Source organism: Panthera uncia, assembly GCF_023721935.1.
Source record: "Panthera uncia isolate 11264 chromosome A3 unlocalized genomic scaffold, Puncia_PCG_1.0 HiC_scaffold_12, whole genome shotgun sequence".
NCBI classification, from domain to species: domain Eukaryota; kingdom Metazoa; phylum Chordata; class Mammalia; order Carnivora; family Felidae; genus Panthera; species Panthera uncia.
In genome coordinates this window covers 17,753,975-17,778,185 of record NW_026057579.1, presented here as the reverse complement: position 1 = coordinate 17,778,185, position 24,211 = coordinate 17,753,975, and the positions used below count along the sequence as shown (strand labels likewise).

At 53.2% G+C, this 24,211-nt stretch overlaps 1 protein-coding gene across 2 annotated transcripts; it reads left to right on the top strand.

Moving 5' to 3' along the window:
• The first annotated feature begins 130 nt into the window (after window positions 1–130).
• Window positions 131–23,941, top strand: FOSL2 (FOS like 2, AP-1 transcription factor subunit). 2 transcript variants are annotated; one of them, XM_049651916.1, is made up of 4 exons: window positions 131–1,086; window positions 10,943–11,194; window positions 16,622–16,729; window positions 19,147–23,941. In XM_049651916.1, exons 1-4 carry the CDS (start codon window positions 988–990, stop codon window positions 19,663–19,665), a joined length of 978 nt encoding a protein of 325 aa, XP_049507873.1. In that variant the 5' UTR covers window positions 131–987; the 3' UTR covers window positions 19,666–23,941. The 2 variants fall into 2 exon arrangements, with proteins under 2 accessions (XP_049507873.1, XP_049507874.1); XM_049651917.1 differs by having other exon boundaries at window positions 986–3,067.
• The last annotated feature ends 270 nt before the right edge of the window (window positions 23,942–24,211 follow it).

The following is a 24,211-nucleotide window of genomic DNA, read 5'->3' as shown; positions in this document are numbered from 1 at the left end:
CCTCCTCCTCCTCCTCCTCCTCCTCCTCCTCCTCCTCCTCCTCCTCCCCCTCCCCCCGCCTCCCCGTGCGCTCCTCCCCGCAAGGTGGAGTCTGGGGTTGACGTGAGTGAATCCACATGGTACAGGGGCTGGAGAATAAAGAGTGGAGTTGAACTCGTGCCATTGTAGTGACTCATCTCGGGCAGAGCGCAGGGGCTCCGAGCGAAGCGAAGAGCAAGTGAGCGGCGCTCGGCGGGCCCGGGAGAGAGGGAGAGAGGCGCGGCCGGGCGAGGCGGCCCGTCCGGGAGCGGGCGCCGGGGAAGGGGTGCAGTCGGGCGCCGGAGCGGCGGCACGGGCAGCGGGGCCGCGTCCCTCTCAGCGCCGGCTCAGCTGGAGCCCCGCGGGCCCCCCCCTCCCCCCCCCCGGGCGCAGGCTGCTTTCTCCCGGCAAGTGTCCGAGCCGCTCCGAAACTCCGGCGGCGAGTCGACCACAGGAAGTTTATTCTCAGCTCCTTTTCTAAAAGGAGGAAATAGAAGTTTCTCCCAGCCGGCAGTCTTTTCTTTTCGCCTCTTTCGCCCTGTCTGAAATCGGGGGCCCCCGGACCTGGCAGGCGTGACCCGCCGGGCTCCTGCTCTTTTTTAATTTCCAGTTTTTGATCCGGCCAGCCGTCCCGGCCGGGCTCCGGCTGCGCGCGGGAGCGGGAGGGCGCGCGCAGGGGAGGGACAGAGGGACGCGCGGACTTTTAGAGGGAGGGACTGGGTGGCCCGCCGGTCCCGCGGCGCTCGCAGAGCAGGAAAGAAGTGCGGCGCGAGGCGCTCGGGAGGCACCGTCCCCGGGCTGTCGCCGCCCCCCGTCCGCGCCCGCCACCGTCGGGGAGAAGCCCGGGAGCGAAGATTAGAGCCCGAGGCGCGGCCGGCAGGGAGCGAGCGCGCAGCAGCCGGTGCGCGGCCGCGGCGAGGGCGGGGGAAGAAAAACACCCTGTTTCCTCTCGGGCCCCCACCGCGGATCATGTACCAGGATTATCCCGGGAACTTTGACACCTCGTCCCGGGGCAGCAGCGGCTCACCTGCGCACGCCGAGTCCTACACCAGCGGCGGCGGCCAGCAGGTAGGTGCGGGCCCTGGGTGCACCTGGCGGCGCGGGTGGACCCCCGCCCTCCTCTCTCCGCCACTGCCTCTTTTGCTTTCTTTTCCCATTTTTGTCTTGGCGAGAAAATTCCTACGGGGTCACCGTTGTAGGTTCTGGATTTTCGTGTTGTCCGCCCACCGTTCTCCCCCATCACTTAAAAAACCAACCAACCAACCAACCAACAAAACTGGAGCGGGGAGTGGGCTTGAAGAGCCGGCCAACCTTTTCCCTCACGCTACACCTTATCCAGACGAGCTCCTGGAATTGCAGCCTTCCTTCCCGGGAGCCTGTTAACTCCTCTCCCAGAAATCGTTCCCCTCTCCCCCTTCACTTCTCCGTGGTGGGTAAAAAAAAAAAACAAAAAAAAAAAAAAAAAAAAAATCTTTGCACTCACTGGCCCCTCCCGACATCCAAGGACTCTTCCTGTGGGAAAGCCCTCTCCCTCTCTGCCCCTGCTCCCCATCAGTCTTAATTTCTGAAAGGGGTTGGGGATTCGGAAACATGGTTGGGCTCCTTCAAGTAATCCAGAGTGAGAGCGAGGGTTGTCGCCCTGGGAATAGGTGCGAAGGTCAGGAAGGAGGAGGTCAGCCTTGATAGGCTCCGGGCCTGCGCCTTTGTGCCCCCGTGCCCATCCATCTTCTGTTAGGGTCAGAGAAGGAGCTTGTACTGCCACCAGAAGGGGCGCCTTGAGGGTCTGGGAGGGTACCTGGGGCAAGGAAGCCTGCAGAGAAAAGTGGGGGTGGGGGAAGAAGAGGCCTTGCTTAGGCTCTTGGGTGGTTCTGGAAGCGGAAAAACAACTTGTTTCTAAAGCAGCCGGACTGGTTTGCACTGGAAGGATTGTGCCTGCGATCTGTGTCTATAAATACCAGAAAGGTGCTGCTGGGGTGGGGGTGCCAGTGGGGTGCCTGCCCTGGGCAGCAGCCACTGCCCCCACCTCAGCCCGCCCCCAGGCTTCAGAGGGAGCTGGCTTAACAAATAAGGCCACTACTACCTGAAGCCCATCTCCCTCAGGATCTGCGGAGTCTCTAGCCAAGTTGGCTGCAGCCAAGAATTGGTCCGGTAAGGCAGTGGCCTTGGCCTCCAGAAGCCAGCCAGCCAGGAGGGGCTGGGGTTGGCTCCTGGGAGGGGTGGACCCTGCCAGAAAATAAAATGGAAACATGGCTCTCTTTAGGATCTGAAGAGGGATACCTTGTTCCAAAGTGATTCCCAATACTTGGTGAGTCCCCCAAATGGCTTTTCTGCGTCTTTCCTCTATCTCCCCTGGTGTCTCCCTAAGCACCGGCTGAAGAGGACCTAGTCTGTGCATTGAGGGCACATTCAGTGCACCTTTAATAATGAGCACCAGGCGATGAGTTTTCAATCTTGTCCTAAAAGTGATTTTGTTTGCTTTCCCTTCCCAGTGGTGGTTTTTATTGAATCCAAATAGCATTAAGCCACGGTTTGGAGTCCTATATGCTCATTCCCTCACTCTTTAATTCAACAAACGCCAAAACATCCCTCTCCTCCTCCCGGAATCCCAAAGAGGTCTTTTGATATCTTGTCTGTTCCTTTTGCTGCTGTTTTTGTGGCAGTCATCGTTGCAATATTACAATCTCACCGCCTGGCTTTACTCAGACCCTGGGGCCTGAATGGGAAGTCAGACCGGACATCAGTGCCCCGATTGAATAATCTGTGTCACTAGGGCTTTGAGCCCAGGATGTGAGCAGAGGCAATTCCCTGTTTTGGAAGAAAATCAGACAGGAAACCAGTGCGAGGAAGAAGGAAGAGAACTCGGTCCGGCAGGGTGTAATGGGGCCTCATTACTGAAGCAAAAAGCAGCTGTTGGCTAATTCCTAGCATGCTGTAACACATGAGAATTTTGCAATTAGTAATAACTAGTGCATGGGTTCTCGCATATACGCCTGCCTGTTTGGCCCAGCAGCTTGAGTGAAGTGCCTTTCAAACCAGAGGGATTGGCAAGGTAATGCCACTTTGGACAAGTCTTTCAGCCTGTCCGCCTCTGGGGGGAGGGGGGGAGAGAGGGGTCTTGTGGAGGGGGGAGGTTTTTCCATCATCTCTCCAACTTGGAGCAAAGCTGTTCTGTGGTCCTCAGGACTGACTTGAGAGGCTTTTGTTACTTCTCAAGTCTGTGCTATGACCCTACGGGCTCAAGGTAACTTTATTACATACCAGATACAACTTGTAATCACTTTATTTTCCCTCAGCTTCTTTTATGGGGAGGCTTTCCTGGCATTTAGTGGGGTCTTCCTCCTTTGTGGTATCTCAGTGGACCACTCAGTAGAAGAGCGTTCTCTGGTTTTCCTTTGGGCAAGTGAATATTACTTTTTCCTGCTCTGTTTGTGGGGTCTAATACTCCTGATAAGTTTGTTGCTGTCTTTTCAACCCAGAACCTTATCTCTGGCTTCATAAAGCTTGATTTTAACACATGGCCATGAGTTCCAGGGACTTCAGAGGGGTGGGGGGCAGATAATGCTTTGTTAAAACCACTCTTCGTGTATATGGCAGGAACTCGAAGCATGAGAAATATTTCCTGTTCCAGTTATAGTTTTAATCTCAAAACATTGGTGATTTTGTTTTGTCAATAATAGTTGCACACGCCTCCCCCTCCTGGCCTTTTCTTTTTATTGTTGTTGTTTTCTCTCTCCCCTAACTTTCCTAGGAAAACACCTCCCAGATATATGCCCTGCCTGGCTGCTCGACTATTACGGTTTCAGGACCTGAGCATTACGCAATCAGCCAGTTACACAAACATAGGTCATTTCATAACTTGTTTTCATCAGCTGGGCCCCCTTTTAATGAAAAAAACAAAACAAAACAAAAACAAGATCTAGGACTTTTCCAAGGCTGCCATTTGTCTGTTCCTCAGATAACGTGAAAATAAACCAAGAGGGACAGTTCCTCTTTGGAATCAAGGAATACCAGACTTGCTCTCTTCTTTGGCAACCGCCCTTTCCCAAGAGACAGACAGACAGACACACATACACGCACACATGCACACACACAAAATTCCCCGGAGTGAACTTTTGCCAACTGTACCAGGCTGGGACATTCCTCACATCAAAGAACTTTTACCAGAAATGACTGTGATTCCCAAGTCAGTCCCAATCACACCTCTCTACTGCCCCCTATGGGACATTCTTAGAAGAACTGTCTGGGGAATGTATTTTTCCAGCCCCAGACAGTGTTAACTTGGTGAGTTTTCGGAATTCTTAGGATTTTTTTCTTTTTAATTCAGGACAAATAAATGCCATATATTTAAAAGCGGTTAACTAGGAACTGCCTGACTTTGACATGCAGTTTTCTTAAGAAATTTTGTTTTGTTCTAAATAAAACCTGGTTGAAAAAGGAGTGCTTTTTTTTCTTTCCCTGTCTTGATGTTTGTCTGATCTTTTGGGTAACCAGGAACAATGTCTTCAAATTCCCAAGGCGTGCTTTCTTGCTGTGTTTGTATCAGGACACTGGGAATTTTGGGGGGGGGGAGGTGGTCTTCAGAATTGGCTGGAAGGTGGGAGGTGTATATATGAAGGGTTTGGTGCCCCCCCCTTTGTCTTTGATCTTGTAGATGTTGTAGATTAGGATCAAACGAAATGTTATCCCAGGAATTTGTCTGTTCTACTGATTCTTGATGGTGGAAGTCAGCGTCAGTTTTTCATCAAAGCGAACGGGGTGAAATAGCAGTCATGTATTGTCTGAGGGGGTAGCTGAATTTTTCTGTCCAGGCCCCTGAGTGCATTGCCATTACTTTATTTCTGCCTGCCTTATTATTCAAAGTGAGTGTAAAGTTAAGGGCCTCATTTTCTTTTTTTCGTTTCTATCTTGATGCAAACACACCAGAAGTACACATCCAAATCCCTGTGGTCCCCTTTATAATTATTCACCGAGGAGACTAAATACTTCTTTGAGTGCCATGGCTCTTAGACTCATGTTTTACAATGCCCCTCTTTTGGAATTGCCTTCAGCAAATCCTTTTGAAAACCCTCCCTGCTAACAAATCTTTGTCCTTTGAGGGTGAGCTTGATATTTGGAAGTTGGCAAAAGATGTGACATATAAGGAATCAAGTCTGACATAGAAGGCTGGGTGATCCAGCTGGGTCCAAAGCACAGTATGACCCAGAGTTGTCTCGATCTTGATCTCAAGAGTCTTCCTGTGAGAGCAGGCACCGAGAGAGGGCACACCAAAGTAGGCACTTCGGCCATCTGTCACTTTAGATTTTCTTCCCCTCTGTTAAACAGGAATAAGGTGTTGGTTTTTGAGAACTCAGGAAGCTAACTTTGTGGTCTATTTGTTGAAAGAAAGAAAAAAAATAGCATCATTACTTTGTGGACATGTCTCATCCATGTTGCACGTGGTATCTTTTGATGGCCACAGCATTTCAACATGACGGCAGCTGCTTTGATTGAGGCAAATAGATCTGTTCCAAACCCCACTTGGTAACTCTATCCCTCTTCAACTCACTGGGCCAAAAAGAGAAGATCTGCATTCTCTTGCCCAGCACCATCTCACTGGCAGTGACTTGGCCATACTCACCCTGCTGGAGTTAAAGGGAATATCAGATGCCATGCCCTTCCACTGAGTGCAGAAGGGGTACATGGAATAGTGGGCATTACCCTTCCCACCCTCACCCGGTGCTTTGGAGTGGGGGGTTCTGGCCAGAAGGGCCCTGGGAGGAAAGAAACTGGGGACGCTGACAGGTAACTTGGCATCAGTCGCTTTCTCCTGTCCCTTGTTTTTCTTGTCTCCCTTGTTCGCTTCACCCTGGCCGTTCGGAGGAGGAAGGGGAGAGTGTGGTTCCTTTGAGCGAGCCTGGGAAAGAGAGGAAGCTGACGGGAGGCAAATCACCTGAGAGAGTGTTCATGTAAAATGTGGGGAAATCATGAGTTATTAGCAGCCATTTCCATTGTGACACAAATGGCTTTCTTCAGAGAGGAAAGGTCAAAGTGATACCAAATGCAGAATCTGTGAAGATTGATTGAATTCCATATAGAAGGCTTTGGAGAAAATGACACGTTTAATAAAAATAGAGAGCATTTGGGTCCAGCTGGACCTCAGTCGTGCTCTGGGGTGTATGAGGTAACATTTGCCCTCACTCTGTCCTCTTCCCCTGAGCCAGTCTCTGGAGATTTTGGAATTTTTCTTTTCCCATGCTGGGGATGTAAAGAAAAGAAAAAGGGGGAGGGTGGTTCTTAAGAGAAAGAACCCAGTCCATTTCCAGGTAAGCACAGTCCTACCTGTCTGTCTGCTGAGACAAGTCACAGGTATTCATGGGCTTCGTGGCTTGAGTGGTTGGGGGCCCAGTTGAGAATCAATGTGATGGTGGAATACCTGGCCGACAACACCACCCCTGACTTCCATCTCAAATGCCACTTGTGCCCAGCTCAGGAGTTTCTGAGATAAGCTCAACCCCATCCGTGTCTTCGGGAAAATGGGAATCCAAACCCTGCTTCCTAGACCCTTGTGCTTCCTAGATCCTAGACTGCTCTTGACCCTCATTTCTGAATCCAAGGCCTAGCTGTAAAATTCAGGAAGGTCATTTTCCCAAATCAGAAAGCGCTAGGCTGCAGGGACCCCTCTGACCCGACGAAGCTTGGTGGCTGTAGGGCGCTGTGTTCTGAGCTGTCTTGCTTAAACAGGCTGTGGGAGCGGGACTGAACAGCCCCGTGGCATCCTTAAATATAGGTGCTTCGGGATAAAGAAGGGTCTTTATGATGCCATAGACACACAACAAATCTTGTAAGGGCTCGAACTTCAGCTTCAGATTCTGAGTGAGACTCCCTGGGTTAAAGGAAGAGTTCTAATTGTGTTTGGCTTTTTGTGTTCCCTCTCTTTATTCCCCCCCCCCCCCCCCCCCGCTGAGCATTTGGAGAGGGAATGGGCCTCTCGAACAGGGGGCGCCAAACTATGACCCACGTGTCTTTGTAAATAAGGTTTAATGGAACATAGGCGCACCTATTTGTTTACATATCGTCTGTGACTGCTTCCACGCTATAATGGCAGAGTTGAGTAGTTGCGACAGAGACCGCATGACCCACAAAGCCTAAAATATTTACTATCTGGCCTTTTACAGCAAATGTTCGTCAGACTCTGCTCTAGGAGGTCGGTGGGGGCCAGTTTGTCCTTTTATAGGCATTCTTGCCCACCCAGAAGTCAACAGGATGACACAGTCAAATAAAGCATCTGGAGGCTTTGCCAGGCCGGAATGCCACACAGCCGTCCAGCATCTTTGATCCCGTCCCTGGAGGAGGAGCTCCCAAGGGGGCTGGAGAGCCCCCCCGGGGACTCAAGTGACGTCCTGGGTTCCCTGCTGTATCCCCCACCCCTCCCAGCACACGCTCGGTGCTGCAGCAAGGCTCGTGGTGTTCTAGTGCTCACAGCTGGGAAACCCCATGTTGGTTTCTGCTCAGTATTAACCCTTCCATAGAGCACCATGACTTATCCCCAACATGATGTTTGACTGATGGTCGGGTCTGCTGGCAGAGAAGACTGTCAGGCTGACTTCTGGGACCACGGACCCCCTAGCCTCACCTCATCTCTCCTACTCCGGTGTAGCTTTCTGAGTAATACCTTTGGAGCTGAGACAAGTCACATCGGCCAGAACCCATTTAAACTTGTGTGAGTGTCTCAGAGAGGCTCCTCTAGGAGACAAAAGCCTTCTTTATCACAGCCCCAGTCCCCTGTGGGGATGGGACATTGTTTTCCTAGGGCCAGTGTGTTATCCAGATGGCTTTACCTCCCTCTGAAACAAGTTGTACATGCATTTCGAGGCAGTCATTACCTAGTGCCTTGTTTTTATGGCTGTCTTGTTTTGTCTAGACCAAGCCATTGCTGCAAGCAATCTGGCTGTTGGCCGGGGAGCACATTCTGTAGAACCAGAGCGAGGGGACCGAGAGCCCCCAGAGGGGCTGAGAGTCGTCCACTTACTCCCAAGGAGTCTTAGTCTCCAAGCTGTGCTTTAGGGTTTTTGCTTGCTTCCCATGGCTGAGAGGGGAGCTTTTTGTTTGTTTGGCTGTTGGAATGAGGAGTGGATTTCTTGGATGCCGTCCGGAGGGAGAAGCTGACAGTTCCCTCACAGAGGTGGAGGGTCCCATCGAACCATCATGCTGGATGCCTCAGGTGCCCTTCAGACCCAGAACCTGACCTGAAGAGAGACATGGAATAAAAATGCCGGGTGCCTCCCAGGAGTGGGAAGCTGGCCGTCTTTCCCGGAGCCGCCCCAAGCAGAGTGCACGGGCACCGTGGTGATGCGTGACCGCGGCGGCGGGGCTGCTGGTGATGACGATGCCGCCTTCCATTGGTTCAGAGCGGCGGTTCTCCACCCTGGCTGCACGTTAGAATCTCCCCAGGCATTTAAAAAAAAACACCTTATCAGAACCCCATCCCGGACGTGTTATTTTAGAACCCTAATGGCGAGGCTGGCTCCGGCATTGGTGTTTTTAGAAAGCTCCTCAGAATGTTCTAACGCGCAGCCTCGGTGGAGAACCACCGGAGTGCCTTTTATAGCCAGCGATTCTAAGGAGCTACTTGTTTAATCGTGACAGTGATTTGCGAGTTTGGTGTTCAGATTCTTCTTCACAGACAGGAGAACTAAGTCCTCAGTGATTTTGCGAAGGTGTCCGCCCGGGCCTCCTGGCTCCAGGTGGAGGGTTTCCTGCCACCACCTTCCTCTCTCCCCCCCAGCTCCCCTCCAGCAGCCCAAGAGAAGCGTAGCTGTCTGGGCCTTGCGTGCCTCTGCGCACGCTCAGCCACGCGCAGGCGTTCTCAATCCTCTGCCTCCTCAGAGGCCCAGCTGAGTTGTCCATTTTCTTCTCCTTGAAGATCATTTCCTACTTGGAGTCTTCCTTGTTCACTGCATCCTTCCTTCCTTCACACACACACACACACACACACGCACACGCACACGCACACATACACGCACACCCAGCTCAGGCAGCTCCTGATAAAAAGCCGAATCGTCTTTGCCTTCCAAGGTGACTCAGAATCCATTGTACTGGACAGCTCTTCTCATAGTATCCCAGAATCCACTGGTAACTTCACCGAGTCTCAGGATTCATCCCACTGGGGCTCTCCTCGCCCAATCCCAGAATCCATCGTGCTGGGTCATGCTTTCTTCACAAAACGCCCTTGCCCCAGGGCCCCAGGGCAGTCTGGGAAGGGAGGCAGAGATGTGCCACCACCCAGACTGGGGTCAGGCAGCTGGCAGGGGAGTGAGCAAGGAGGGGTCTCCAGCTCCCCCAGTTACAGTGAGGTGCTCTAAGCTCCACTTACTTGCATGACAGGAACCCAGGTGTCATCACCGGGGACAAAGGCAACGGTGGTGGCAGCCGCCATTGCTGCTAATACTTGTACTCCTGGTTGGTCTGACCAGGCCAAGATAGGAAGGGAAGCTATAGCACCCGTGCCAGCGATAGCACGATTTCATCTGGGATCGGACCTGTGGGGCCTCCTGCATGAGAGGGGCGGTCGACAGGGATGAGCTGACACCCTGAGGGCAGCAGGGGTGGCTACGGCACTTGGGTCTGGATTTCAAGGAAGAAAAAAGCAACACTACGGAAGCTTGCGTAGCACCGTGTTTGAGAGCCTCTTTGAATCCTGACCCCCCTGCGTACGAGCCATGTGGCCTTGGATAAGTTACTCAGTCTCTCTAAGCCTAAATTTCTGCCTCTAAAGTGGAGATAATGGTCGTTCTTACCTCAGAGGGAGAATGAAGGAGATAATTTAGGTCAAACACTACCATGGTGCCTGTCGTTTAGTAAGTGCTCAGCAGGTGCTCTTATTGCTTTCATCTCGTCACCCACCAGATTAGGGAAGGAAGGAGCTGCAGAACTCCTTTGTGTGGAGATGGGGGTCACCCGAGGATGACGGCTTCATTAGGGGAGATTTCCCCTGAGGAGCTGGAAGCCGTGGGCTGCGGGGGCAGGGAGGCCCTTCCTTTCTCCCCTCACTTTCTAGTAGTCGCTCTGAAGAAAGAGGAGCTTGACCCATTTTAGTGTTTGTACTCTGTCATCATCTTATATTCTAAATAGGATTCTTCCTGCAGCACGTTCCAGAGAATTCTGCAACTTGGTCTGGGCATGAATTAAGAGACAGGGAGAAAACGCTGAGCTAGCAGCACGAGAGTTTCCCACAGACACAAACATGAACACAGATAGATATGTAGGTAGGTAGGGAGAGACGCAGTGTGTCTGCCCCAAGCAAGATGGCGGTTAAGGGCAAGGAGAAGGAAGGTCTGGCCACAGATGCTACCACTTTTCAGTCTCATTGGTTGGAGGACACCTTTTCCTGGACCTGGTCTCACCCTGATGGGGTCACAGCCCCATCCTGAACCTATTCAGAAAGTAACAAAAGCAGGCACAATAAATTTCCTGGTGATCTTTGTTGCCCCCCCACCCACCCAACCCGTGGGTGCGCCAATGTCCTCAAAGGGTCCCGAGCCCCAGTACCCCGGGGACTAATTGGAGGTGACCCAGAAGCTCGTGAGGCCGGGTAGAAGGCCTGCGCTCCTGCAGGTGCAGGCAGAGCTAGCCTGCTGAGTGTTGAGTGGCTAGGGGCCGCATCTGTCCTCGAAGTCATTTGGGGTATGACCACACCCTTACGAGCCACCTGGGGAGCGAGTAGCCAGGACCTCCGGGGAGCGGATCTGACGTGGGGCCTCAGGAGTAGTTAAGATCCCACTGATTCTTGGGTTGTTGGGTGTCCAGGGAAGCCCACCCAGTGTTCCGACCTTGGCCTCCCCCCCCACCCCCCCCACCCAGCACTGACTCTGCTTCGCCTCCTGGCTCTGCTTGTCCTGTTCCATTATGCACCTGTTGGCTCAATACTGTTCTTTCCTCATTTCAGAAGTTCCGGGTAGATATGCCTGGCTCAGGCAGCGCCTTCATCCCCACCATCAACGCCATCACCACCAGCCAGGACCTGCAGTGGATGGTACAGCCCACAGTGATCACCTCCATGTCCAACCCGTACCCCCGCTCGCACCCCTACAGCCCCCTCCCGGGCCTGGCCTCCGTCCCTGGGCACATGGCGCTCCCGAGACCTGGCGTGATCAAGACCATTGGCACCACCGTGGGCCGCAGGAGGAGAGATGAGCAGGTACGGCTCAGATCAGTGTAAAGGAGCCTCGTCAGTGGCTTTCAGGGCCTCAAAACGCACAGTGTTTTTCTGTGGAATGGTGGGGAGCTGGGGGAGCGGTCTGGGAGCGAGCACTGGGGAGAAGACGGAGCTGGGGACCGGGGGCACACGACCCTCACCATTGGAAGCAGAGCTGGGGGCCGGGAGTCAGGCCCGGCTCTGTCATCTTGCTCATGTCCCTTAGAATCTCCGAGTCTCCGTTTCTTCAGTTGCAAAATGGGGATCATGGTACCTGCCAGCCAGGACTTGTTGCCATGCAAATGAGATCACAATTGTGAAAACACATTGTATGTGGTAAGGTATCAGCAAATGGGAAGGACTGTTAGGACCTGCCTACAGTGGTGTCCTTCCCTGATCCTTGGCAGCGAAGCCACAGGACAAGCAGCCAACAAAACTCTGGCCGGGAGCTTTTTTTGGATTAGCCCTTGATCGTCCCCTAGGGTCTGTGGCAGGTGAAACACTCAGCCGACCTGCAGGGTCGCCCTCCAGGCCCACGGTACTCACCATTCCCTCCTCGGTGTCCGGGGCCTCCGGCTTGCAGCAGGAGCCCATTTCAGGTGCCTGGAATACCCGTCCCAGAAGTGCAGGGACGCTGGGGTCTTTGGAGTTTGCTCAGCTGCTTTAGCTGACTGTGTGTGACGGGAGGAAGTCAGGCATCAGCTTTTTTTATTCTCAAAGGGTTCAGCTTTGAGAAGGAGTCAGCCTGGCAGGGAGGGACACCAGAATGTGTCGGGCCGTGCTCTCTACACACCATCTACCCATACCGAAAAGGCATGTCGTCCGTGTCAATAGTGAACCAGGGTAGTGATGGGCCCCCCGATTCTCCAAAGAGAGGTCAGAATCATGCATAAAAAGAGGGAGTGAGCCTTCCAAGAGCCCCATCGGTCCCCCTTCACAGATGACACAACCGAAGCCTTAGACAAATGTGCCTGGGGCCATTTGGCAAGAGAATAGGGAAGTCTGGACAGGAACCCATTCCCTGGATTCCCTGTGCAGTGCTCTCTTAGCAATACCATGCCACCATGGATCCAGGGAAGGGAAAATACTTTAGCGGTAAAATCCCTTTTTCAAATGAAATATTAGCCTGGAGGATCAATCCTATCCATTTCCACCACTGTCCACCTCCACTCTGAGACCCCAGGTCCACAGTGTTCCAATACAAGGACCTTCAAACATGGTGCCCTGTGGATAATCATGGATCCAGTTCCAGCAGTCCCCAGGGTACTTAGAATTACAAAGGTCGCTACTCCGAGACACTGGAAGCATTCATAGGCTCTCTGTTCCTCTGAGGACAAAGCGGGGCCTTGCGTCCACTACATGCTGGTTTGTTCTGCTAAATGGTAGGAGTCAGCGCAGGGCGACATGGAGAGTAATAGACACTGTAATAGATGCAGCTCTCCGTTGCTGTGGGGGCAGATGGCCAATATCCCCCTCACCGTTGCTTTCCGTAATTGTAGATATTGCAGTAGCAGTGATCATAATGTCCTTTATGAAATATGCTTCCTTCAGGAGCCCAAGGTGTCAAGCTTTCTAGTCACCGATGAGTTGGATCCCCCGCTTATGTAAGTGACCCCGAAGTAAGAACTGGTCTTGCGAGGGATTCCTGAACTAGCAGGACACAAAGCAAGATGTGCTGAGCACTCTTCCTTCTTTTCTGGGCCTCACCCACACTAAGTTTAGAAGCTTCTATCTGGAAGGGACTTTGGAGACCAGCTTTTCCAGTTTCCCCTCTCCCCATTTTACAGATGAGGAAACAGAAGTCCAGAGAGGAGAAGGGCCCTGTCTTCTCTCACTAGAGTTAGTTAGTGGCAGAGCCAGGACTGGAATCTACCTCCTTTGACCTTCAGCCCTGTGGTTTTCCCACCGCACTACCCTAGGCATGCCTTTAGGACAATCTGTCTGGAGGATTTCCTTCCTTTTCGGGGAGGGAGGGAGAGAGCCAGGAGCATTTTGTCCCACATCAGTTAGGAATTCAGACAATCATCTGGCAGCTTGGAGGAAGCCTGGGGAGTAGCATCCTAGAACCGTGGCTCTTTGGGTTCCTAGCCCTAGGGTCTTTTCTCCGAAGCTGATTTCCTCCTTCCTGACTTCCCCCAGGGGGAGGAGCCTATGACCCAGAGCCAACATGGTGCCTCACTGCCCTGCTCCAAGCCTGCCCAGAGGCTGCCTCTTAGGCCAGTGGCGGTGACCCGAGGAGGCCGGGAGCAGAGGGTGTGTGGCTTGTGGGTGGGAACTTGGTGGTGCTGACACACTCAAGCTTTAACCGCGTTGAAGTCACCACCCCTGAACACTTCCTATGCTGACAGCTCCCCCAAGTTGCCCCATACCTTACAGATAGCGGAGAGACTTCTGGGCTAATCAGGAGGCCAAAAGCGGTCCGGAAGCAGCCAAAGGGGGAGGGAGGCTGAAATGTACCACAACAAGGTCTTCATCTTTTCTGCCCCTCGTCAGCGAGGGATGAAGGCCTTATCTGGGCCTCAGGGGGAGCCCAGTAGCCCTTTGCGTGGTGAATCCTGAACGCAGGGCTGCTGCGGGGCCAGCAGGCCCTTGGTAACTCTGCTGGGCTCAGGTTGAGACAAGTTTAGAAGCAGCAAGTATTCAGAGCCGCAGCCAAGTGGCCTCATGACCTCAGCTGGGCAGCCAGGCCCCACACAGGGCCAAGGTGCCAGGTTTGTGCACTGTGGATCTCCGGTTCATCTGGATTCTTCCAGGGCTCAGAAAAAGCTTCAGAGAGGAACCTCGGAATTCCATCTTCTTTCTAGCACTTTCTAGGTTAGAGAGGGCCCTCACACTGAGTCTTTTTGTTTGTTTTTAATTCTTTTTTGTTTTTATTTATTTTTGAGAGAGAGAGAGAGAGAGAGAGAGACAGAGCTCGAGTAGGGAAGGGACAGAGAGAGAGGGAGACACAGAATCCAAAGACAGGCTCCACGCTCTGAGCTGTCAGCACAGAGCCCAACACAGGGCTCAAACCCACGAACCATGTGACCTGAGTCGAAGTCCGACCCTTAACTGACTGAGCCACCCAGGCGCCCCTCACACAGAGTCTTCATCTGATCACCACAGAAACTTTTTGGAAGGCAGGGCAGGTCCCAATAATTCCATTTTCTAAATGGGAAATCTGAGGCTTAGAAGGTTTGGTGATTTGTCCACGGCAACACAGAAATGTCATATCAGGGTTTTGTGGTTTTTTTTTTTTAAGTTTATTTATTTAGAGAGACAGCGTGAGTGGGGGAGGGCCAGAGAGAGGGTGAGAGGGAGAATCCCAAGCAGGCTCTGCACCAACAGCACAGAGCCCGACGCGGGGCTCCAACTCACCAACTGGGAGATCATGACCTGAGCTGAAACCAAGAGTCGGATGCTTAACCGACTGAGCCACCCGGGCGCCCCCATATCTGTGTTTTGCTTCCAGTCTGCCTTAGACCTCTCAGAAGAGAGAATGTGGAGCCTTTGGCTCTCTAGGGGAGGCAGAGGATTTCAGAGGTCGGGGCTGAAGACAGGGCTTGAGGACGGAGGTGGAGGCGGGACGAGGTATGGGACCCTGAGACCAAGTCTTTGGAAGGGGCCCGGGGACTCCCAGGCAGACCCTGTGCTCTCTGTGCCCCACCTGGAGACCACTGCAGGGGGCAGAGGCACAATGAGGGTGGAGCTGATGCGGGAGGGGAGCTGGGTCTGGTTCTTAATCGCGTGAGGTGAGGTCGTGGAGGAGGTGAAGGAACATGAGGAGGATATCCCGGGTGTGAAGGAGGTCCCCGGGGCAGATGCAGGACGAGGCGGGGCTCAGCCGAAGCCCTGGGAGATCTGAGGTGCCAGGAGGCTGGTAGGTCTCCCTAGCGTGCCAGGCTTCCTGCCTCCCCCCGAGCCACACACCTTGACTGCTGGAGGGTGGGCGGTGGATTTGAAAGTTGAGAAGGTGTGACGAGCCTCTCTGTGCTCAGGTGGCCTGATGCCTCAGAGGGACTTATGTCCCAAGGAGTTGACAGGCACGTTTTCATGCCAGCGTTTGGAGAATTTGATGTGGGGCTCTGGCACCTTGATTGGGCCCATAGGGTTACCTCAGTGTAGACAGAGATGGGATTGTCCTCTCCGATGCTGTGTCCTGCTTTGCTGTTCAGGATATCACAGCAACAGACCTGCAGGGTTGTGGGGAGCCCTGGGGACTCTGACCTGAGCCCAGTCAGGTCCGTGACTCCCTCCCTCTCTCAGTGGGGACAGTTTCTCTCACCCCTCCAAAAGTGGCTTCGGCTTTTTTCCCATGTTGTCCCTTAGGGTAGGACCCAGATCTTACTCCTCTAAGAATCTTCTAAGCCTTCAGTACTAAGCTTGGCACGTAGTAGGTGTGCTATCAGTGTCTGAGAACTGCGCAGAATGGTCTTTTTTTCGGAATTACTTTCTGCCTTGGCCCACAGCCATCTCCTCCTGTCACCTCTGCCTGCAGAGGGGCACTGGGGTCACAGGAAGGGCTATATGTAAACAGAGCCTCAGCCCTATGTAGTGGAGCAGAGTTCTTGCCCAGGGGGCATGAGTCACAGGCCCCCAACCAGCCTCCTTGCAAGAAGCTAGATGAAACGCTCTGCGGAGGGATTTTTGTTCATTTCATTTTCTGATAAATCTCCAACCTCTCAAACCACACCCGGCACATGGAAGGTTCTCATTTGTTGAATGAATGCAGGTGGTGGGCAGCAGGATTTAATGTGCCTGGGGGGGGGGGGGTCCCTTCTCCTTTTTGCCTGTCCTGTCCAGCCTAGCGTTGTGCCAGGCACACTAGTGAGCCCTCCAGGTTGAACTGTGAGCCACTGGCACGCTGGGGCTGGTAGAGGAATTGGAAGCCGGGTGATATCCATGGCCCACCTTCTGGCAATAGAACATCCCCCATCCCCCCCCACCCCCAGTGGTTCTTACTCTGGGCCGAGCTACTTAACCAAATGGGGATAATGAGGCTTGCAGAGTAGGCAGAGTGGTGGGGAGGAGTAATTGGCCAGGGTTTGGGAGAAGCTGTGTAAGTGGGTGGGGCCAGGCCTGGCTGGTATGAAGGGACTCTGGGAGGAGCAACCCCGGCTTCTCCTCTCTGGCCTTAGCACTGGATCAGGGCTGACATGATAAATGCTACCATCTTCTCTGGGCTGTTGAGTCCTTGACACGTTGCTGCCCTGTTCTCCTTCTCAAACCTGGGACTGTCACTTTGCAGGGCGGGCTCAGCTCTAAGTACCCTCCCCGGTGGCCACAGCAGGGAGCGCATATTCTAGAATTGCTGAGCCCAACCACACTCCTCTCGCCTCTCTCCCTTCCCCCCATACCCATCCCAGAAGAGTTTCTTAAAATGTAGTTAGGAAACAAAGCTGGGGAACCATTTACCCAAACCTAATCATGATCCTTGACCTTGGCCTCTAGCTGTCCCCGGAAGAGGAGGAGAAACGTCGAATCCGAAGAGAGAGGAACAAGCTGGCTGCAGCCAAGTGCAGAAACCGACGCCGGGAGCTGACGGAGAAGCTGCAGGCGGTAAGGAGCTCTGCAGGGGCCGGGGGCTCTTCTGGGTGGGCACGTGCTAGGGCCCCAGGCCTCCTGGCCTCCCACCCTCTCCTCGCCCACCAGTGGCCTGTGTAGATGAGTCAGTGCAGACAGAAACATTCCTTCCTTTGAGCACGTAGGTTTAGCATTGCCCTGATTAGAGTAGAGATTGGGGGAGAGTGCTGGCCTTTGGCACCAGCCTGGGCCCAGAGAGGGAGTTCAACAGCCTGCAGGGACCTAACACCTGTGCATCTCCTGCTCTCAGACCTGCTGGGGCCCCTGGGTGAGGGATGGCACAGAGTGTTGGTATTGCTAGGCCCTGAGAGCCCGAGCAGGCCCAGACCTGCCCCCTCTGGGGCTACTTCCCAGCCTTCCAGCTGCCCCCATGCCTACCACCAGCAGGAATGATCCAAGCTAGCTGGTGTGGACAGGGGGAGACTGCAGTCTGAGGGGGTCTCGAAGCTCTCTGGGTCTCATGGAGATGGTCATGTGCCAGCTGAGTCGTACTGTCTTGGGGTTTTCTCGTATCCTTCGTGGGCAGGAGGATTCCTAATCTCTGCTATGAGCCTGAAGCTGTCACCTTGGTACCTCATTCTGCCCTGTGAGTCACTCTCCCCTGCTGCCTAATTGCCCACACCTGGGGGCTGTGGCCCTGCCCTTCCCTCTCAAAAGCCTGACCTGACCACGTAACTCCCTCCAGAGCCTAGCCCTGCAAGATGGGCTGAATGGCATGTGGAGGAAGCCCAAAGTCAGGACTAACTCTCCTGAGCAGAATGTTAGAGGGAGACTGTTGGCAGTCCTTAACAATGACCAGCCAGGGACGGGCTCTGGAAATCACAAATTACCTTACACATCCCATGACGTTCTCGAATGCTCCCGGGTACCACCCACCTGCTTCAGGTCCCCTTTGTCCAAGAGTGAGAGCTCTTGGGGATTGAATGTGTACTGTGTGAATTCCATGTAGCCTGTAGCGATGTCCCGTGGAGGTGTGTGTGAGCATCGGGAGGGAGACCGGGAGCTCTCCGTCACTAGGTGAAGAGGTCCCTTAGTGATCAGTACTCCCTGGGTAGACTCCCCCAGGAGAGTCCTCCCTACCACTAACCTTCTAAGGGGCCAGGTCCTCTTGAGTCTACCCTGGGTGCTCCCTACCACTAGCCCCGGAATAGCCCCTCCTCCTCCGGGCCGCCTGCTTTCCTCCCCTCCCTCCCTCCCCCAGAAGCCTCACACCCTACTCCCCCGCCGCCCCACCCACCCCAGCCACCCAGGCCCCTGAGCCACATCCTCCACAGGAAACCTCTCATAAGCTCATGACGTTCGTCAGACCCTTGAGACAGATGGAAACTTTTTTTCACTGTGGAATATGCTGTACTCTGCTCAGCGAAGCTCTGGCCCACATCATCTCATTCTTGAACGGGAATCGGTGTTAGGGGAAAAGTGGGGAGGAGGCCGTGACACACGCCTTTTCACCTTTCATACCTGCTGCTTCCGTGTGCTTTGCTGCTTCTCTGGCTTTGTACCAAAGGGAGGGGGCCGAGCTCCTCGCCACGGGAACCCGCCACCCTCCTCACCTGCTCAGGCTGTCAGGTTCCTCATCTGTTAAAGCACAGGGACTGAACAGAATATTCTCCCAGGGTTCTGTGAGTCCCAAAGCACGTGCTTCAGAAATTAGAGTAAAAAAGGGAAGTGGGGTGGTGACGATTTAGCGGGGACTAATGGAGAACTTCCTGCCAGGCTGGCACTGTCCAAAGCTTGTGTGTGCAGCGTAGAGTTTAGTGTTTATGCATCCACAGGGAGGCTGGACAGGGGTGAAGGGGTATGAGAAGGATTGGGGGGGGGGGTTGCGGCTCAGGGAACTGCATGCTGCTCTCCCTTCCCCTCCAGACCTCACTGTTCCCCCCTCCTGGGAAACTGCAGTCCTGGCAGGGGGGCAGTAGAGCCTGGTAGCATATGGACTCTGGAGTAGATACATCAGGGTCAAGTCTGGGCTACCCTGTAAACTGCTTGCTCTGTGACACTGGGCAAATGACAAGACCTCTCTGAATCTCAGTTTCCTCATCTGCAAAGTGAGGTGATTGATGATGCCTGCTTTAGAAATCTCCTGGAGGATTGATCTGCAGTGCCTGGCACAAAGTAAGCCCTCCGTCGTGGTGTCATTTCAGCCTTCCTCCAAGCCTACTTTCCTCCTTTCTCAGGAGCTTTGGACATAAAAGGAATCTTGAGCCACCAGGTGACTCAGAGCCCGTGGGGTCCGTGGCCAGGGGTGTGAGCGGGCTGCTTTCACAGTTGGTCCTCTGGGGACAGCTCTGGTTTTCCTTTTCTCGCCTGGATTGGAAGCCAACCCCACCCCCACCCCAAGCAGGTCTCCCTGGCAGGCTCCTATCCCTCACACACCTCTCTTCCCCCTGCAGGAGACAGAGGAGCTGGAGGAGGAGAAGTCAGGCCTGCAGAAGGAGATCGCTGAGCTGCAGAAGGAGAAGGAAAAGCTGGAGTTCATGTTAGTGGCCCACGGGCCCGTGTGCAAGATCAGCCCCGAGGAGCGCCGGTCCCCCCCAGCCTCTGGGCTCCAGCCCCTGCGCGGTGGAGGCGGCGGAGTGGGTGCCGTCGTGGTGAAGCAGGAGCCCCTGGAAGAGGACAGCCCCTCATCCTCATCGGCCGGGCTGGACAAGGGCCAGCGCTCTGTCATCAAGCCCATCAGCATTGCTGGGGGCTTCTACGGGGAGGAGCCCCTGCACACCCCCATCGTGGTGACCTCCACGCCTGCCATCACTCCGGGCACCTCGAACCTCGTCTTCACCTACCCCAGCGTCCTGGAGCAGGAGTCACCTGCGTCACCCTCCGAGTCCTGCTCCAAGGCACACCGCAGAAGCAGTAGCAGTGGGGACCAGTCATCAGACTCCTTGAACTCCCCCACTCTGCTGGCTCTGTAACCCAGCTCCCAGGGGGTCCTCGTCACTGCCTCCTTCCCAGGGACCAGCACCTTCAAGCACTCCAGGGCCGTGAGGGCAAGAGGGGGACCCTACCAGAGAAGAGAGCTTCCCGGCTCTGGGGACACCCAGGTGGGATTTGGCGGTGAGGTGTTGAGGACTTTTGGTGATCTCTTAGAACTCACGGGACCTCCTCCCTCGTTCATCTTGCAAAGTGAATCCTGTGTCTTGAAAAGCCTTGGAGAACTTGGTTCAGTGGACTCAGGCATCTCTCTGGCTTCTGAAGAGCCTGAAGCTGGTGTGGACCGTTCCTGTCCCTTTGTAACAATCTGTCTCTGGAGTGATGGTGTCCTTCCCCGCCCCACCAAGCATGCTCAGTGCCTTTTGGTTTCACCTCCCCTCTATTCGCCCCTTCCTCTCCCCAGTGTCGATTTTACTTCCTCTTGGTTTTTATCAAAGTTGCCATGACATTTCATCGGGGTGGTCTGAATATTAAAGCTCTTCATTTCTGGAGATGGGGCAGCAGGTGACTGACTCTTCTGCTGGGGCCGACTTGTCCAGAAGGGGACAGTCAATGTGCAATACAGAACCTTCCCTCCCTTGACACTCCCCGGTCCACCACCATCTCCAGAACCACCAGCAGGGCTCCCTGAGCTCTCAAGGAGATGCTGCCATCACTGGGAGGCCTGGAGGACCCTTCCTGCCCATCCTTGGAGACAACTTTTGGAGGAGCGGCTTGGCCAGAAGACAGGGTGTGAGTGAGACAGACGGGGCACAGGTTGGGTTTGCCAAATGCCTAATTACCAGGCCAGGAATAGTACCAACAAGCCACACAGGTGTGTCGCAGCCAGCTTCCCTTGACCTGGTGTCTTGAGCAGGACGTCTCCTGTAATTACTGCCTCGCCATCCTGCCCCTGGACCCTTCTACTAGACCAGGGAGGTGTCCCTCCCTAGGAACCGCACAGCACTCCCAAGTCTCTATTGGCTCTGCCATCCCCGGTCTGGCTCTCAGGGTGACGCCACCCACAGAAATTTAATGAGCGTGGGCCTGGGCCCTCCCCAGATTACTGCCCGGGGCAGGGAGGGGGGGGCACCTCCCCAAGCCTTGAAGGCACCTTTGCTGTGAAGGGAAAGGTAGGGGAGGAAGGAGGGGAGGCAGAGTGGGATTCGCCTCTCAGTGAGATGTCAGGCCTTTTCTGCCCTCTGTGGTCATCATCTGCTACCTGATGGGGTGCTTTCTCCCTTCCACACCGTGTCCTCCCAGTGTGCTCCTCAGGTCCAGCCAGCCAGCTGTGAACCTCTGGCCCAGAGCTGTTGCTAAGGCTTGGGGCTTTCATGCCCTTCCTGGGGGCTGCTGAAATCAGAGATGAGATGTATTGCTTCCCACTGCAGGGGGCGGGGCGTGGGGGCGGGGGTCCTCCTGGCCTCTTGCAAGAGCACAGCTGAGCGAGGGCCCTGCCTCCCACCCCTCTGAGCCTTTTTCTCCCTAAGGCAAAGCGCTGGCTGATCTTCTAGAATTGGCCTCTGCTGGGCTAGTGCTTTGGGGGAGACCCCACTGTTGTGATTCAGCTCTAGAGATCATTGTATGATAATTTAAAATTATATAGATATTATTTAAATCAAACCCAGTGGGGGTTAAATTTCAAAGTTAGTCTCGGGAGAGAAAGAGAGAGAGAGAGAGCTGTGACACATTAGCTCACTTGTTCCTTTCACACACCCAGGCCTCGAGGGCGGGTCCTTACTTAATGCCCCTGACCCTCCTCTGTGCACTAAAATGGAACACGCAGAATGGAGCCGCCAAATGCTTAAAACATGCAGCCCGCTCTGACTTTAAGTGATGTGGGGAAGGATAAGCCATGCAGAGAGTGGAGTTTAAAAGAAAAAGGATTTTTTTCCCCCAAAAAACCTTAAAAATGTTATTTCCCACATTCCTTGGCTATGATGCTGCCCTCCCGATTTCCCAGAGGTTCTGGGCGGGGCATTAGATTGGGCAATTGAGTTTCTGGCTTTGGATTAACGAAAGAAATAGCAGTCAGCCAGGAAACGCAGGAGGTGGGCAAAGAAAACTGGGGTGCGCTCTGCTTTGAAGGGCTTAATCATCTCAAGTGGTATTTGTGGCCAATTGGGAGCTATTTGCTTCTTTTTGCATATATATATATATATTATATATATATATATATAATATATATATATTATATATATTTCCTAAATGAAGCTGCTTTTTGGTGTTTTATTTCTGAAAGTCCCTTTGTGCCCCCCTTTGCACAGCACTGATCCCGAGGCAGGCCGTAATCTGTGACTTGGGGCCAGGCTGGACATTCCTGGGATAGCGTTTGGCCTTAGTACAGATTTCAAGCTGTGTTGGCTTTGGGACCAGCAGGAGGGAAAAACCACCGCCTCACAGGGCTTTAGAGGCCTCTAAGCTGCGTTCCCATTCAGGACCCCCTGGCTTTGTTCTTGGAGGTGGGTTGGCTTCCCCAAAGCCAGAGGTTATTTGGGGGAAGGCTGACCATTCACACCTAACTCATGAGCATATCCTCAGTTAGCTGAGGCTTCTTCTGGCTTGTTCTTGAAGTTCCTGCACACACACCATTGTTCCAGAATCACCGGACTCCAGGCCTGCTTTCTCCTCCCGTGGCTCCGACTAAAGGAACAGCTGCAGTGGGGGCGCCTTGGTGCTTAAGCTGGGAACTGCTGGGCCTCCCCTGTGTCCCCAGCCGCGAGGCAGCTGGTGTGGACTCCAGTTGGGCTGCAGGCAGCTCTGGGACGGCATAGGGCAGGCACGCCTCGACAGGCTAGTGTGAAACACACGGTCCTCGTGGCCACCTGGCTGGCCTCTCTGGGATCTGTCCTCTTCCTGGCTGAGTGGAGGGACACAGCTGCTGACACAGGAAAGAGAGGAGATCCCAGGTGAAGCTTAGGAAATAGCCGGGGCCAGCTGCACGCAGAGCTTTCGTGGGGAAGTTTGCAGAAAGACATCATTGTTCTGCCTGTGAGAAAGGCAGGTGCGCCCACTGGCCAGTCACACAAGCATCTCGGCCAGGAGCCATCAGAGGCTATGGCTTCCTTTCCTCAGGCTTTGGGGACAAGAGTCTCTTCTCTGCTCCCACTGGGCTCTGAGTCTAAGGGAGGGCTCGACGCCATAGGCAATGGAACTTTTCTCCCTTTGATGGACCAACAAATGTTCCTGCAATCTCATGTTTACCTTTCAGGTTGATCTCCTTTCCTGATCAGATATCACACAGCCCCTCGAAGAAGGAAAAGAATAAGCACCTACTATGTGCCAGGCACTGTATTAGGCACTTTTATAAATATACCCTCTTTAGGATGAGACTAAGGGGCGAGGGTATCCCCTGTTAAAGGCCCCCAAGTAACAGATAAACAAAAACACTTAGAGGTGAGAAGGTCCGTCTTCAAAGATCTCAGGCAAGGTTGCCCTCAGTTGGAGGTTTGTTCTCAAAGACCCATCCCCCACAGTACCCTCCCACCTCCAAACTTCTTTTCCCTCTCCCTTGTCATGTGCTCCTTTGGACTCCTCAGATGGTTGGAGGGGTAACCTGAGTCCTTCTAGAATTTGTGGACCAATAGGATACGTGATGTGTGTAACTTCCTTTAAAAACTTAAGTAAAGGGGTCTTGCTACTTTCTGCTTGTTGAGTCTTCTTGGCATTTATCTTAAAAGCCAGCATCTCACTATTTATTGACAGGTTGGGTGTGTGTGTGTGTGTGTGTGTGTGTGTGTGCACGTGCACACGTGCGTGCGTGCCTACATTTCCAAGTGTGCCTCCTGCAGCTTTTAAAAAGAAAACTCAGTCATCCCACTACTAATCTGACATCTCATGCTTCTAGTGTTTGGGCCATACATTAACAGAGGATTTTAATTGGCCAGTGCTGATGTGTTCAGGAAAGGCTGGGTCAATTTGAGCGGGGCATGGGAAGGGGAGGGGGAGAAGAAATTGACATTTATTTTATTATTTATTTAAAATGTTTACATCTTTGTGTTGTACCAAGCCTGAATAGAAACAGCATTAAAGTACTCAGTTCCTCTCTCCCTCTCTTTCTTCATTTTTGTTTTTAAATTTAGGCTAATGATGCTTTTTTTTTTTGTTTCTAAAATGACTTGTGACATGTGCTGTATAAACTGTATAAAAAGGTTCTGTTCTTAAAGACGGATGGTCATTCCTCTGGGGACAGTGGTCACCAAGAAGTCTATATTGTAAGAGAATACAACGTTCCTCAAAAATTATTTTCTCTGTGTGATTAAACGTTTATTCCATTTATTTTAGTTTGTGGTTACTTGATATCGAGGAAGAAAATATTTGCCTTTGTATAAAGAATAGGTGTCAGGGTGTCTTTTCTGCAGCGAGAGATGTATATATCGTATTTTGGTATATAGTGGAAAACCATAAATTTCGTGCATCTGTATTTGAGATCTGTCAATGATGTGGAGTAAAGTCTGCTATAAGATCCTGGAGGAAACAGGTTGTACAAGAGTCATAGCTCTATGGGGAATTTAATTACCTTTCTGAGCATCCTTTTTTTTTTTTTCT

Excerpts from the sequence above, each read along its gene's own strand:
- FOSL2 (XM_049651916.1), top strand. The coding sequence starts at position 988 with ATGTACCAGGATTATCCCGGGAACTTTGACACCTCGTCCCGGGGCAGC. Across the intron at positions 1,087-10,942 it reads CCAGCGGCGGCGGCCAGCAG|AAGTTCCGGGTAGATATGCC; the intron begins GTAGGTGCGGGC and ends TCCTCATTTCAG. Across the intron at positions 11,195-16,621 it reads GCAGGAGGAGAGATGAGCAG|CTGTCCCCGGAAGAGGAGGA; the intron begins GTACGGCTCAGA and ends CTTGGCCTCTAG.